The sequence below is a fragment of the Musca autumnalis genome, unplaced genomic scaffold, assembly GCF_047663935.1.
Source record: "Musca autumnalis isolate F117 unplaced genomic scaffold, ASM4766393v1 scaffold_5, whole genome shotgun sequence".
In the NCBI taxonomy this organism is placed as follows: Eukaryota; Metazoa; Arthropoda; class Insecta; order Diptera; family Muscidae; genus Musca; species Musca autumnalis.
This window is the reverse complement of record NW_027412088.1, coordinates 143,862,156-143,874,473: the sequence shown is the minus strand read 5'-3', so window position 1 is coordinate 143,874,473 and position 12,318 is coordinate 143,862,156. Positions and strand designations below refer to the sequence as shown.

Below are 12,318 nucleotides of genomic sequence, written 5' to 3'. Positions count from 1 at the left end.
ATGGACCTATACCGACGAGTTTCAGCTGAAAATCTTAATGCCAACAACGAAGACTAAATACCAAATTTCAGTCATTTCGGTAAAATATTAAGGCCACAATCTCAAAATATCGAAAATCGGGAGGTACCGTGCTATGAGGGCTATCTGAAGGCGTGGACTTATATCGACAAATTTCAGGTGGAAAGTTTTATACCCCCAACGAAGACTAAATACCAAATTTCAGCCATTGCAGTGGGATATTGGGGATAAAACCTTGAGAATACCGTAAATCGGGAGGTACCGTTCTATTGGGCTATATGAAGACATGGACCTATACCAACATGTTTCAGGTGGAAAGTTTTATACCCCCAACGAATACTAAATACCAAATATTTCACCCATTTCGGTGGGATATTGGAGATAAAACCTTGAAAATACCGAAAATCGGGAGGTGCCGTTCTATGGAGATATATACGAAGACATGTACCTATACCGATAAGTTTCAGCTGGAAGACTAAATACCAAATTTCAGCCATTTCGGTAGGATATTAGAGATAAAACCTTGAAAATACCGAAAATCGGGAGGTACCGTTCTAGGCGGGGGCTACATGAAGACATGGACCTATACCGACAAATTTCAGGTGCAAAGTTTTATACCCCCAAAGAAGACTAAATACCATTTCAGTCATTTCGGTGGGATATTAGGGATAAAACCTTGAAAATACCGAAAATCGGGAGGTACCGTTCTATGGGGGGCTACATGAAGACATGGACCTATACCGACAAATTTTAGGTGGAAAGTTCTATACCCCCAACGAAGATTAAATACCAAATTTCAGCCGTTTTGGTGGGATATTGAGGCTTAAACCTTCAAAATACCGAAAATTGGAAGGAAACGTTCTATGGGAGCTATCTGAAGACGTGGACTTATACCGACAAATTTCAGGTGGAAAGTTGTATACCCCAATGGACACTAAATACCAAACTTCAGCCATTTTGGTGGAATATTGAGGCTAAACCCTTCAAAGTACCGAAAATCGGAAGGAGCCGTTCTATGGCGGTTATATGAAGACGTAAACCTATACCGACAAATTTCAGGTGGAATGTTTTATGCCCCCAATGAAAGCTATATACTAAATTTCTGCCATTTCAGTGTTATAATGAGGCTAAAACCTTCAAAATACCGAAAATCGAGAGGTACCGTTCTATGGGGCTATATCAAAACGAGGACCGATATAGCTAATTTTCAATACCAAACATCCTATACAAAATTATTAAGCTCTATCCTATAAAATGCGACCTGTACCTTTTGATCTTGAAGCATATGTACTCAACCACTTTCCTTTTACTTCAGATTAATTTTTTAATAGTTCACCTTGATCGCCAATTACTCTCTATGCTCTTAACATTGCTTTTTAAATGAATCGAATTATTCCCCAATATTCTTTAAAATTTAAACAAAATTTCACTTTGCGCCACGTTTTCTCCAAAACCCTCCTCGATTGAATAATAGGTTGCTTATAAAAAGCAAACAAAAAATAATTTGCAACAATTGTTGTGCGTCGCATTCTTACGTTCATTACCCCTTTCTTCGATTTTTCTTCCCGGTCTTTACCTTATGCCTTCTGGTGTTGCAAATTCTCTCTGCCACACTTTCGAATCCTACTCTCCATATTGTGTCCATAAAATATTTTACATTTCTTATACATACACACATACATATCTTTCAAATCTTACCTCCTACCTCGTCAATTCTTCCTCGACTTATCCTGGATAATAAGTTTATTCTTTTGTCGCGTGACCTTGGTTTTTTGACTCTTCTTTGAAGATTTCTTTTGTTTTTCTGGTGATGATGGCAGCAAACCCACTTCTTTGCTAGACTTTCCACTGGAATTCGATGAATTGGAAGTTGCCGAATCTTCATGCCTTTGACTACTGGTAGCATAACGTGTGAGGACTTGAAATTTGGCAAATAGTTTATTTTTACTTTCTTTCTCTTTGATTTTATCTTCCGATTTATATTTGGTTACTGTACGATCCGGTAGGGGACACAATTCCATGTCATTGGTTTTACCCGATCTCGCTGGTGGCATGGGCCAATTAAGATTCGGGGGTTCAGGATAATTATTTCCCAGTAGAGTAGCGGCAGCCACCTTTACCGTTTTTCCTTTAAAAGTATCCAATGGTTGCTTGTAAAACGGTAAAGGGTGGTCCTGTGGTGGACATAGTCGCATATTATCCTCCTTGAGTCTGGGTAATTTTGTCAGCTTTTGATTCACTTGATGCGGCCATTGATAATCGGAATCTGTATTACCCGAAGTGGTAATGGACATTGTTGTGGGCACCAAAGCCATGGACGATGGTTTGTGTATACTGGACAAGGACGACATTGATTGATCGGAAAATGATGCTGAACTCATGGAAGACTCCTCAGCCATATGGCGCAACATAAGAGTCAGTTTCATTTCATGTTGCCTTTGCAGCAGAATGGCTTTCCTTTCACCCTCCAAATGGGCCTGGCGCACAGCATTCGATAGAACACGTTCTTTCCATTCCCAGGCATCTTTCTCCCTTTCCAACTGCATCAGCTGCATTTCCAACTTACGCGATGAATCCCTCAAATCAATAACTTTCTGGAAATATTTATACAGCAGTGTACGCATCTCTTCATTACTCAGCTTATTGAGTCGTGCCATTAGCATCTTTTCACCCTTTTCACGTTGCAAACGTTCGTCGGTATCAATGGACTTATTGCCACAGATCAGTTCATTTTTAAATTCTATGGCAGCATCGATGGCCTCTATGGCCTCATCACATTCCAAAAGCTTCCTCTCCTCTTTTTGACTCAAAGCCTTATCGCGTTTGAATTTCTGATCCAAGAAGCATCGCTGATCCAGTAAGTGGTCCCGTGTTTTACGCAGATTTCTTATTTCATGTCTCAGACCTTCATGTTGGGCGCCATTTGACTCGGGCTGGGGTTGTTGTAGATTCTTGGACTTTTCCTTGAGGATATGATCCAAATGGTCAATGCGAGATTGTATCTCCTGCATTTCCGGAGGTTCTTCGACTGGTGTGGTATGTATCAAAGCTTTGGTGATTTTCTTTGACATTTTTTCCTCTTCTTCTTCTTTGGGTGAGTCTTTTAATTCCTGTTCCAAATTCTCCTTCTTTTTCTTCTCTTTTTCCACTTTTTTCTTGAGATTTTCCAGCAAAGTTTGGGATTCTTTAAGAGACTGCTGTAGCTTTTTGACTTTTTGTACACTATCTCCAGCTATGTGTTTTATGGAGGTCACATCATTCAGGCGCTGCTCCAAATGGGCCACATCAGCTTTCAAACGTTCCAATTCCCGTTTGTCCTTTCGCTGCTGCAACGCCTTACTCAAAGACTTTTTGGATTTTTCATATTCCTCCTGCAATTTGTGACGTTTCTTGTTGAATCTCTGCTTGGCTGTTGTGCGGGTATCACTGGTCTCCACCAGATCCATAATAATGTTTTGCTTCAGCTGTATGGTCTTTTCCAATTCCTGGATTTGTTTCATACGTCCTTCTATGTTGGCATCCAATTTACGTATTTTCTTTTCAATGGCCTCACGACCCGAATTAATTTTTGTCTCCCAAGCTAGATCATTAGTTGGAGCACTGCTTTCCCTGTTTCCCCTACCATTGTCCAGTTGTTCTCTTGTGGCCAATTGCTGCAACATGGCAAGTTCCACACTCGACAAAGCCGATCCTGGTTGTATGGATCGCCTACGTCCCCGTTCCGATAGGGCTAATGATGGTTTCCTCTCCTCGTCCTCCTCCTTGGTGTGATTTTTTCTAAACGCCCCACTCTCTTGAGATTCTGTAACAGCCTTGGGATGTTCTTTTATAAAATCGGCATATTTTTCCCTTGCCATTTCATCGGTTTTCTTCTCAAGTTTTTCCATTAACAATTCCAATTTGTCTTTGTTGTCGGAACGTTGAAGTTCCGTATCGGAATCATTTTCAGAATTCGCCGCTAACAACAATTCAGGATCAGTAACATCTGGATCACTTAGTTCGTTCGCACTTTCTTCTTTTTCATCTTTTGTTTGCTCACTATCTTCCAGCTCCAGCTCTTCTTCATCCTGTTCTTGTATGGGATCGAGTATGGTATCGGTTTGTGAGGAATCATTGGAATTTAGGCAATCATCACATTCCTGCTTTTGTATTAACCACGATTCAATTTGTTGTTTCTCATCTTCGCCAATGGCATTGGAATTTATTAATCTGTAAAGGAGAAACAGAGAGAGAGGAAGGTTAAAGAGAGTTGCAGTCATGCGATAAGTTTATGGACCAAAGTTTCTCTATAAAAACATACAAAAATCTTAGTTTTTTTATGTTATAAATATCATTTTGGACTTACATATATTAAGCTTAGAGGTGTTCTTTGGTCATCAGCTTGACCTTTGGGAATGCGTTTAAAACTGTCGGATTGCTTGGTTGGAATATACATATCGCCCATTTACTCAAAAAGTGACATAATTCAAAAAATGTATTTTCTGAGTTAGCGGTTTCTATTTTTTTCTACGACTTCTAATTTATCTTGTGTCAAATTTTCATGCTGATATCTTTAAAAACTGTTGAGTTACAAATCATTTTCTACGGGTTTCGCATAATTCAACACAAAATTTTTTTGAATTTATGAATCACTAAAACACTTTAAATCATGCTTGATCTTGCACAGACATTTAGCACTGATATCTGGCTAGCTGTTTGCAAACTATGGTCCAAGTAGTTATTTTAGTTTTTGTGTAATAATCTTTTTAAGCTGGGAAGTCAAATTTCAATCGCCAACTTAATAAAACCCGCTTTTCCCGAAAGAGGATGTTTTGAGATGTGTCACTCTTTGAGTAAATGAGCGATACGTATATATGTAGGTAATAGTCTGAAGTGATAATACCAGATATTAATTTATGTAAACCTCAACCTCAAATCTAAACACTGAGTGTAATTTCTTCTATTTCTCTTCATAAAAATTTGGATTGGGTTTTTAGAACGGCGTCACAAGTTTCAAAAGTAACCCACAATTTTGGCGTGTAAAGCTGAAACCCATTTTGCCAAACATCTGCATGTTGGACGCCATTTTCTTAATTTTTTTTTTTTTTGCTTTACAAGGAAGAACATTGGATTTAGCGTGTACAATTTAAAGAATGGCATCAAACTAAGTTCGAATCTGTGTTTTTTGTATAAGGGCTCTACGTTTGACTCAGAGATGGCTGTCAACGTAGAAGTCGAGTATATGTTTTCGAATACAAGAACCTCTCGAAACTTGCCTAGGTAGAAAAAACTCGTAGAAGATTGTGGCTTTCCCAGCATCTGAATACTGTATTGCAGGTTTCAGATCTGACGATTGTCAGAATCGAGTTTTTTAATATTAGCTTAAATTTCGGCCATATTTCGTGTATATTTTAGAACGTTAGGGCTCGAATATAAACAATTCCTCTTGTTTCTTTTGAAGATGTTCGTTGGAAATTAGATTTACAAACGTAAACAAATTATAATTATCTACACAGTGGCAACGATTTGCCAACTCCATGCAAACAGCCGCAAAATCCATACTTGGAGAGAGAACTCCACCAAGGAACCCATGGTTTGACCAGGAGTATCGTGCTGCTACCGAAAAGAAGAATATGGTATATATGGCTATTACAATCAGTAGCAACGCGTAGCACACGAGAGAGGTATCGGAAGAAAAAGAGGGAGGAGAAATGTATTTTCGTAGGAAAACGAGAGATATGGAAGCCGGGAATGTGAAAAATTGAGGTGTATAGTAGCCAGAATGAAGTCCAAAAATTCGACCAAAGAGTAAAACATCAAAGTGATGGCTTTGGTACAGTCGCATCCTCCTGTTGAGACGAGCAAGGAAATCTGATTACAGATACATAAAGTGTGCTCAGGATATGGAAACTTTTAATATCCACTACTAAAGAAGACGACAAAATTACCACAGATCCAATCCTAGAAGATGGTATTAAGTGTATACCGATCAGAGCTCCGATTTGCTCGTTTTTACTCGCGAGTGAAAAGTACTCGCGAGTGGGAGTACTCGAAGAGTGGGAGTAAAAAGTCCGATTTGCTCGTTTTTACTCGCGAGTGAAAAGTACCAGCGAGTGGGAGTACTCGAAGAGTGCGAGTTTTAAAAGAAGTTTACTCTCCACTCTTTTGTTTTATTTGAGAGCACTCGCGAGTACTCGGGGTTTAAAAGTAAGAGTGGAAGTGAAAATACACGGAATAGAGTACGAGTTCACTCGAAGAGTAAAATCGAGTAAAAATGAATTGATATATTTTTGGAAAAATTTTTTGTGTAATGCTGGTGGGAAATTTAGGGGGTGAAGTTTAGGGGGGGGTTAAGTTGAGGGGGGGCAAGTTGAGGGGTGGCAAGTTGAGGGGGGTTAAGTGGAGGGGGGGGGGGGGGGGGGGGGGGGCGGGTAAGTTGAGATGGGGGGGGGGGTAAGTTGAGGGCGTGGAGGTTGAGGGGGGTTAAGTTGAGGGGGGGCAAGTTGAGGGCGGGGAAGTTGAGGGGGGTTAAGTTGAGGGGGGTTAAGTTGAGGGGGGTTAAGTTGAGGGGGGTTAAGTTGAGGGGGGTTACGTTGAGGGGGGCAAGTTGCCACCCCACCCTAAATTTGCCCCCCCACCTTTAAGTTCCCCTCCCTCAACTTGCCCCCCACCTCACCTTAACCCACCTCAACTTGCCCCCCCTCAACTTAACCCCCCTCAACTTCCCCGCCCTCAACTTACCCCACCCCCTCAACTTACCCCCCCCCCCCCCCCCCATCAACTTACCCCCCCTCAACTTACCCGCCCCCCCTCAACTTAACCCCCCTCAACTTCCCCGCCCCCCCTCAACTTGCCCCCCCTCAACTTGCCCCCCCATTAACTTACCACCAACACTAAACAAAAATATTTCCAAAAATTTATCAATTCCTTTTTACTCGATTTTATTCTTCGAGTAAACTCGTATTCTATTTCGAGCATTTTCACTCCCACTCGTTTTTTCTTGCAAAACTCGTACTCTTCATGTACTCGTACTCGCAAACACTTTTCACTCGCGAGTAAAAACGAGGAAGTCTGAAATATGCTTCGCGAGTGACGAGTAAAAATAGAGTATACTCGTTTTATTTTTTCTACTCGCGCGAGTACTCCCGCTCGAACTCGCTCGAATTTCACTCGCGAGTAGAATTCGAGCGAGTATTTCGGAGCTCTGATACCGATCGGCCAAGATGATGTATACGAGTAGACAGCAATAAACCGACTAAAGAATAATAAGGCAGTAGGAGTCGATGGCTTTCTAGCCCAGCTGTTCATGACAGGGGGCGACATTATTCTGGCAGGAATAACACATACCCGATGATTAAAACGTGAGCAGTCTATGTCCCGACCATAAGAAGGGAGATAAGATTGTCGGCTCAAACTATACGTCTGCTCCCTATTGCATATAAGGTAGCATATTGTGTGAACGAATAAAGCTTTTAAAGTTTCTATATTTCAGAACTTTTGACAATTTTTATACCCTCCACCATAGTATGGCTGTCCGTCCGTCTGTTGTAATCACTCTAGCGTCCGCAATAATTGAGATAGAGTGCTTAAATTTTGCACCCGTGGGTCTTTTTTCCATAGGCAGGTCAAGTTCGAAGCTGGGCTATATCGGTCTACTCTTTGGTATAGCCCCCGTATAACGGTACCTCCGGATTTGAGGTATTTTGACGTTCTTCGCCACATTTGTAGCCCGAATTAGCTATAATTTGGCATTTATGGTTCCTGGATGCCAAAAAACATATCTACAAAAAAATATGTATATAGGTCCAAGTTTTGGTATAGCCCTCATATAACGGTTCATCCCGATTTGAGGTATTTTGGTGTTTTTCGCTACATTTTCAGACCGGATTAGATACAATTTGGCATTTAGGGTCTCTGTAGGTCAAAAAACATTTTATCAAAAATTCCACGTCCACGCTTTGGTATAGCCCCTATATAAAGATACCGCCCGTTTTCAGGTACATACTTTGAAGTTTTTATTATACCCTCCACCATATGGAGGGTATAATTAAATTTGTCATTCCGTTTGTATCACATCAAAATATTCGTCGCAGACCCTATAAAGTGTATATGTTATTGATCAGCATAAAATTCTATGTCGATTTAACCATGTCCGTCTGTCCGTCCGTCAGCCTGTCTGTTGAAATCAAGATACAGCTCGCAATTTTAAAGATAGAAAGTCAATATTTGGTACAGAAGTTTTTATTGCTTGCAGGATGTTTGGTATTGAAAATGGGATATACCGGTCCACGTTTTGATATAGCCCCCATAGAACGGTACCTCCCGATTTTCGATATTTTTAAGGTTTTAGCTTCATTATCCTACCAAAATGGCTGAAATTCGGTATTTAGTTATCGTTGGGTGTATAAAACTTTCCACCTGAAATTTGTTGGTATAAGTCCACGCATTCATATAGCCCCCATAGAACGGTGCTTCCCGATTTTCAGTATTTTGAAGGTTTTAGCTTCTGTATCCCACCAAAATGGTTGAAATTTGGTAATTCGTCTTCGTTGAGGATATAAAAAATTGTTCCACATGAAATTTGTTGGTATAGGTCCACGCCTTAATATATGGTCTGTTCCAGTACTGCAAGAATCTACTAATTTTTACTATTTTTTCCGATAACATAAAGGAAAAAATGTTATCGTAGTAAAAAATAGTAGCTTCTTGCAGGTTCTGGAACAGAGCAATAGTCTCCACAGAACGGTACCTCCCGATATTCGGTATTTTGAAGGTTTTAGCTTCATTATCCCACCAAAATGGTTGAAATTTGGTAATTAGGCGGAGCTAAGTACTTTCGTGGATGAAAGGAAACTAATTATTCCATTCTCTTTTAATTTAATTTTGGTGGAGGGTATAAAAAGTTCGACCAGGTCGAACTTAAAACTTTTTTACTTGTTTGAAGTCAATTGGTCTGTTCCAGTACTGCAAATATCTACTAATTTATACTACTTTTTCCGATAACATAAAGGAAAAATTGTTATCGTAGTAAGAAATTTCTATTTTCGATATATATAAGGCCCATACCTATACACGTCCGTATCCGTGAAAAAAGTAGAACACATGTATTCCTATGAGAACTACCGAAATACGCCGAACGTATACTTTTTGTAAGTTGAATAAGTTTAACTTTTGGTCTGTTCCAGAACTGCAAGAACCTACTAATTTTTAATATTTTTTCCGATAACATATGTAAATTAAAAAAATGTTATCGTAGTAAAAAATAGTACAAATTATTAGAATCTTGCAGTACTGGAACAGACCAATAAATAAAAATTTCAAAAGGGGAAATGTTGGCAAACCTCTTTGAATTACCTCTCCCGGTGCAAACTTTCAACATGCCACGTTGACATTAATACGTCACGTTGGGCTCCGCTTCCTCATGTCGAAGTTTCTCGCATTAGGATCGACTTCATAGTTTAAATATTTGGAAAAGACCTCTGCATATTCTTCTAATTACATATTTAAATTTTTTAACTTGGGCGCCATTAATGGTCGCCCTATTTAGATTACCTATGACAATTGATGACAACTTTTAATAAGCCAATACACTTTTCTTAAATTTATCGTTCTCGTAAAAAAATCTTTTTCTTGTAATTTTAGGAAAAATCTGAATTTTATTGAATCAATCAATCCCTTATCCATGGGAATAAATAAATCAACGTTCTTAGGGAATCTACTAAAATGTGTTTACCCTTATTTCAGAATTCAAACCTCAAGTGTTCTAAAATTTTTTTGTTATCAACATCAAACATGACTTTTAAATATTCTTAAAAAATTAAATTAAATACTCACTTTGATAGTAAATCCTCAGCATTAGAGACAAGTTTGGACCATTGATTGGCAGCAAATTGCAGGGCGAATGGATCTTGAGATTTCTTTGGACCGTTAGGATCGTCTGCATCATCATCTTCGTCTTCTTCTTCCTCCTCCTCCTCCAATTCCGCCTCCTCATTGCCATCATCCTCATCTTCACTGGTACCTTCATTTGTTGCCGACACCACCTCCTCCGGTATGGCCAGCGTATTATCATCCGAAAAAGAATTGATCACCACAAAATTATGGACACACTGGACCTTAAAGGCAAATTGCATATTGGCCATGGTCTCAGCAATATCCTTCTCCCATGGTGAAATGCAAACCAAAACCAATGTTTGGGCACGGCCACCAAAAGAATCTTTCAACATTGTTGTCAACATGCTACGATTATAGGGTATGCAATCATAGCCTTTGTGCACCAGAGCAGGATCTATGAGGCTGCCGATGACACACTCCAATGTCTGTAATCCCTTATCCATGGGAATAAAACTGGTTTGATCATTTGGAGTTTTCAGCAACAAACGGTCCGTTGCACAAAGATCTGTAAAGCTGGCCGTTGAAAGGCGATGTTGTATCAAACCCTCCTTGGAGATCCAACGCTGTTCCAAAGTGATGCTAAACAAAGAGTGGCCCATTTGTGTTTTGGTAGAGGTAAGTAGCTTATAGCCCACTTGTAACCAATGAAAAGCATCCGATAAATTCATACACTGAACACTACCCATACCAAAGATATCGCGTATAATTTCACGACATATCTCCACCCAGGTAATGTTGACAATACAAGTTCTCTCCGGATGACGATGTATGTGATTGAATATTTCGCGTACGCAAAACGCCACCAGGCCTTGTTCACCCTCTTGTGAGGGCCCGTGGCCGTAGAGGCTAAAGGTTTTGCCACAACCTCTCTGGCCATATGTGACCACTGAAGCATCAAATCCCTCCATAAACATCAACATCATGGGTAGCACAGTTTTCTGATACAGCTGTAGTTGTGAACATTCCCAGGGTAGGGCATGCGTTACGGGAAATGAGTGGGGACCCACTTGGATAACATCCGGAGGTTCTCGGCAACCGGGGGCTGTTGGACCCGGTAGGCCTTTTATATATGGTATTGCCCGCACACAACATTTGTTATCAGTTGCAGTCACCACATCAAGCTCTCCCTTAATCTCTTGCACGTTATCTTCTGTTTTTATGTTGTTTTCTTCTTTCACCACCACTTCTTCTTTTATTTGTATTTTGTGATCTTTTTCATCGTCTTGTTTTTGTTGCTGTAATCCCTTGGGACAAATACGCACTGCAACATGTATTGGGATTTCCATGTTGTTGTTGTGATCGTTGCTTACAACATTCAAACCCCCACTTAAGATTTCGTTTTTCACTAAAACGGCGTGATCCGTCGTCACCGTTACCGAACAACGTTACTCGTTGATGTCTTAACTAGAACTGCCTTCTAATTACTCTAGGGCTCGATGAAGATGAACACTAAAAGTGATGGTGACGACAAGCAGGTAGCTAGCTGCACTCTGCGTACTCTGAACTACACCTAATTGTGTTGATTTCATTTTGATTATGGTCATCATTTATGACAGTCTCACTTTAGTTGTTACCTGTCAAACAACTAGCTCAACAACCACCTGGACATCTGACTTAAATACCAATAAAAAATTATGACACAGGAATTTCCTAGAGTACTTAGAATTTTTTTATTTATATTGCTTAAAATTTTAAATGTGACGGAGGCGCGTTATTGCCCTCTAAAGGGATTTGTCATCCAATTAGCTGAAGTCAAGATGGAATAGCGTAGGGGGAGTTTATCATAAGAGCTTTAGGAACTGATGCATGAATAGGTTGAACATGAATAAGTCGCAATTGAAAATAATTCACAACATTTACCCCAACTGATCTTTCGCGATCATGTCTGTCTCAGTGGGCTTCGCTCAGACCTTAAGATTCTAATCCTTACTTTTCTTTACAAGTTCTAGCTTAAATATGTATACAAGATCTCCACAGAAACCCAAGTAGTCCTTTTGTATATATTTGTACCCCTCGTTTTTTTATTTAAGAATGGATTGTCGGTCCAAGGTTTACCAAGGTTCATTTAAGTGTTTCACGTTGGACATCTTTTTCAGTTCCTTAATGTAGAAGTTGAGAACGACTTAGAAGTTTTAATTTAAAAGATTGAAATTCTCATATTTTAAATATTTGAAATATAATTCCGCGTGTTCTTCTTATTTCATATTTAAACGTTGGGCGCCATTCTCTTTTTAAGCTTAAAGATTTATTTAAGTACGCTATCCACGAGCGTTGGACATCCCAAAATTGATGCAGACTTGACAGAGTGTGCCTGAGTGATTTAAGGACCGCTTGCCCTTTCTGATTGCAAAGATTTGGTCACTATATTTTTATATATAAGACTACAAGACTTATATATTGAATTTCTTTACCTTATGGGAGCAGAGC

At 39.7% G+C, this 12,318-nt stretch overlaps 1 protein-coding gene across 1 annotated transcript; it reads right to left on the bottom strand.

Annotated features, from left to right (window-relative positions):
• Positions 1-1,727: 1,727 nt before the first annotated feature.
• On the bottom strand, positions 1,728-11,177 carry LOC141386784 (kinesin-like protein costa). The gene is made up of 4 exons (XM_073955698.1): positions 10,019-11,177; positions 9,832-9,934; positions 4,058-4,227; positions 1,728-4,003 (listed from the first exon to the last, which is right to left on the bottom strand). The coding sequence occupies exons 1-4, from the start codon at positions 11,175-11,177 to the stop codon at positions 1,728-1,730; spliced, it is 3,708 nt and encodes a 1,235-aa protein (XP_073811799.1).
• Positions 11,178-12,318: the final 1,141 nt, after the last annotated feature.

Coding starts and splice junctions, on each gene's coding strand:
- LOC141386784 (XM_073955698.1), bottom strand. CDS start 11,177: ATGGAAATCCCAATACATGTTGCAGTGCGTATTTGTCCCAAGGGATTA. Junction 9,935..10,018: donor GGTGTCGGCAACAAATGAAG/GTACCAGTGAAG, acceptor ATGATGATGCAG/ACGATCCTAACGGTCCAAAG. Junction 4,228..9,831: donor GCTGAGGATTTACTATCAAA/GTGAGTATTTAA, acceptor TCTCCTTTACAG/ATTAATAAATTCCAATGCCA.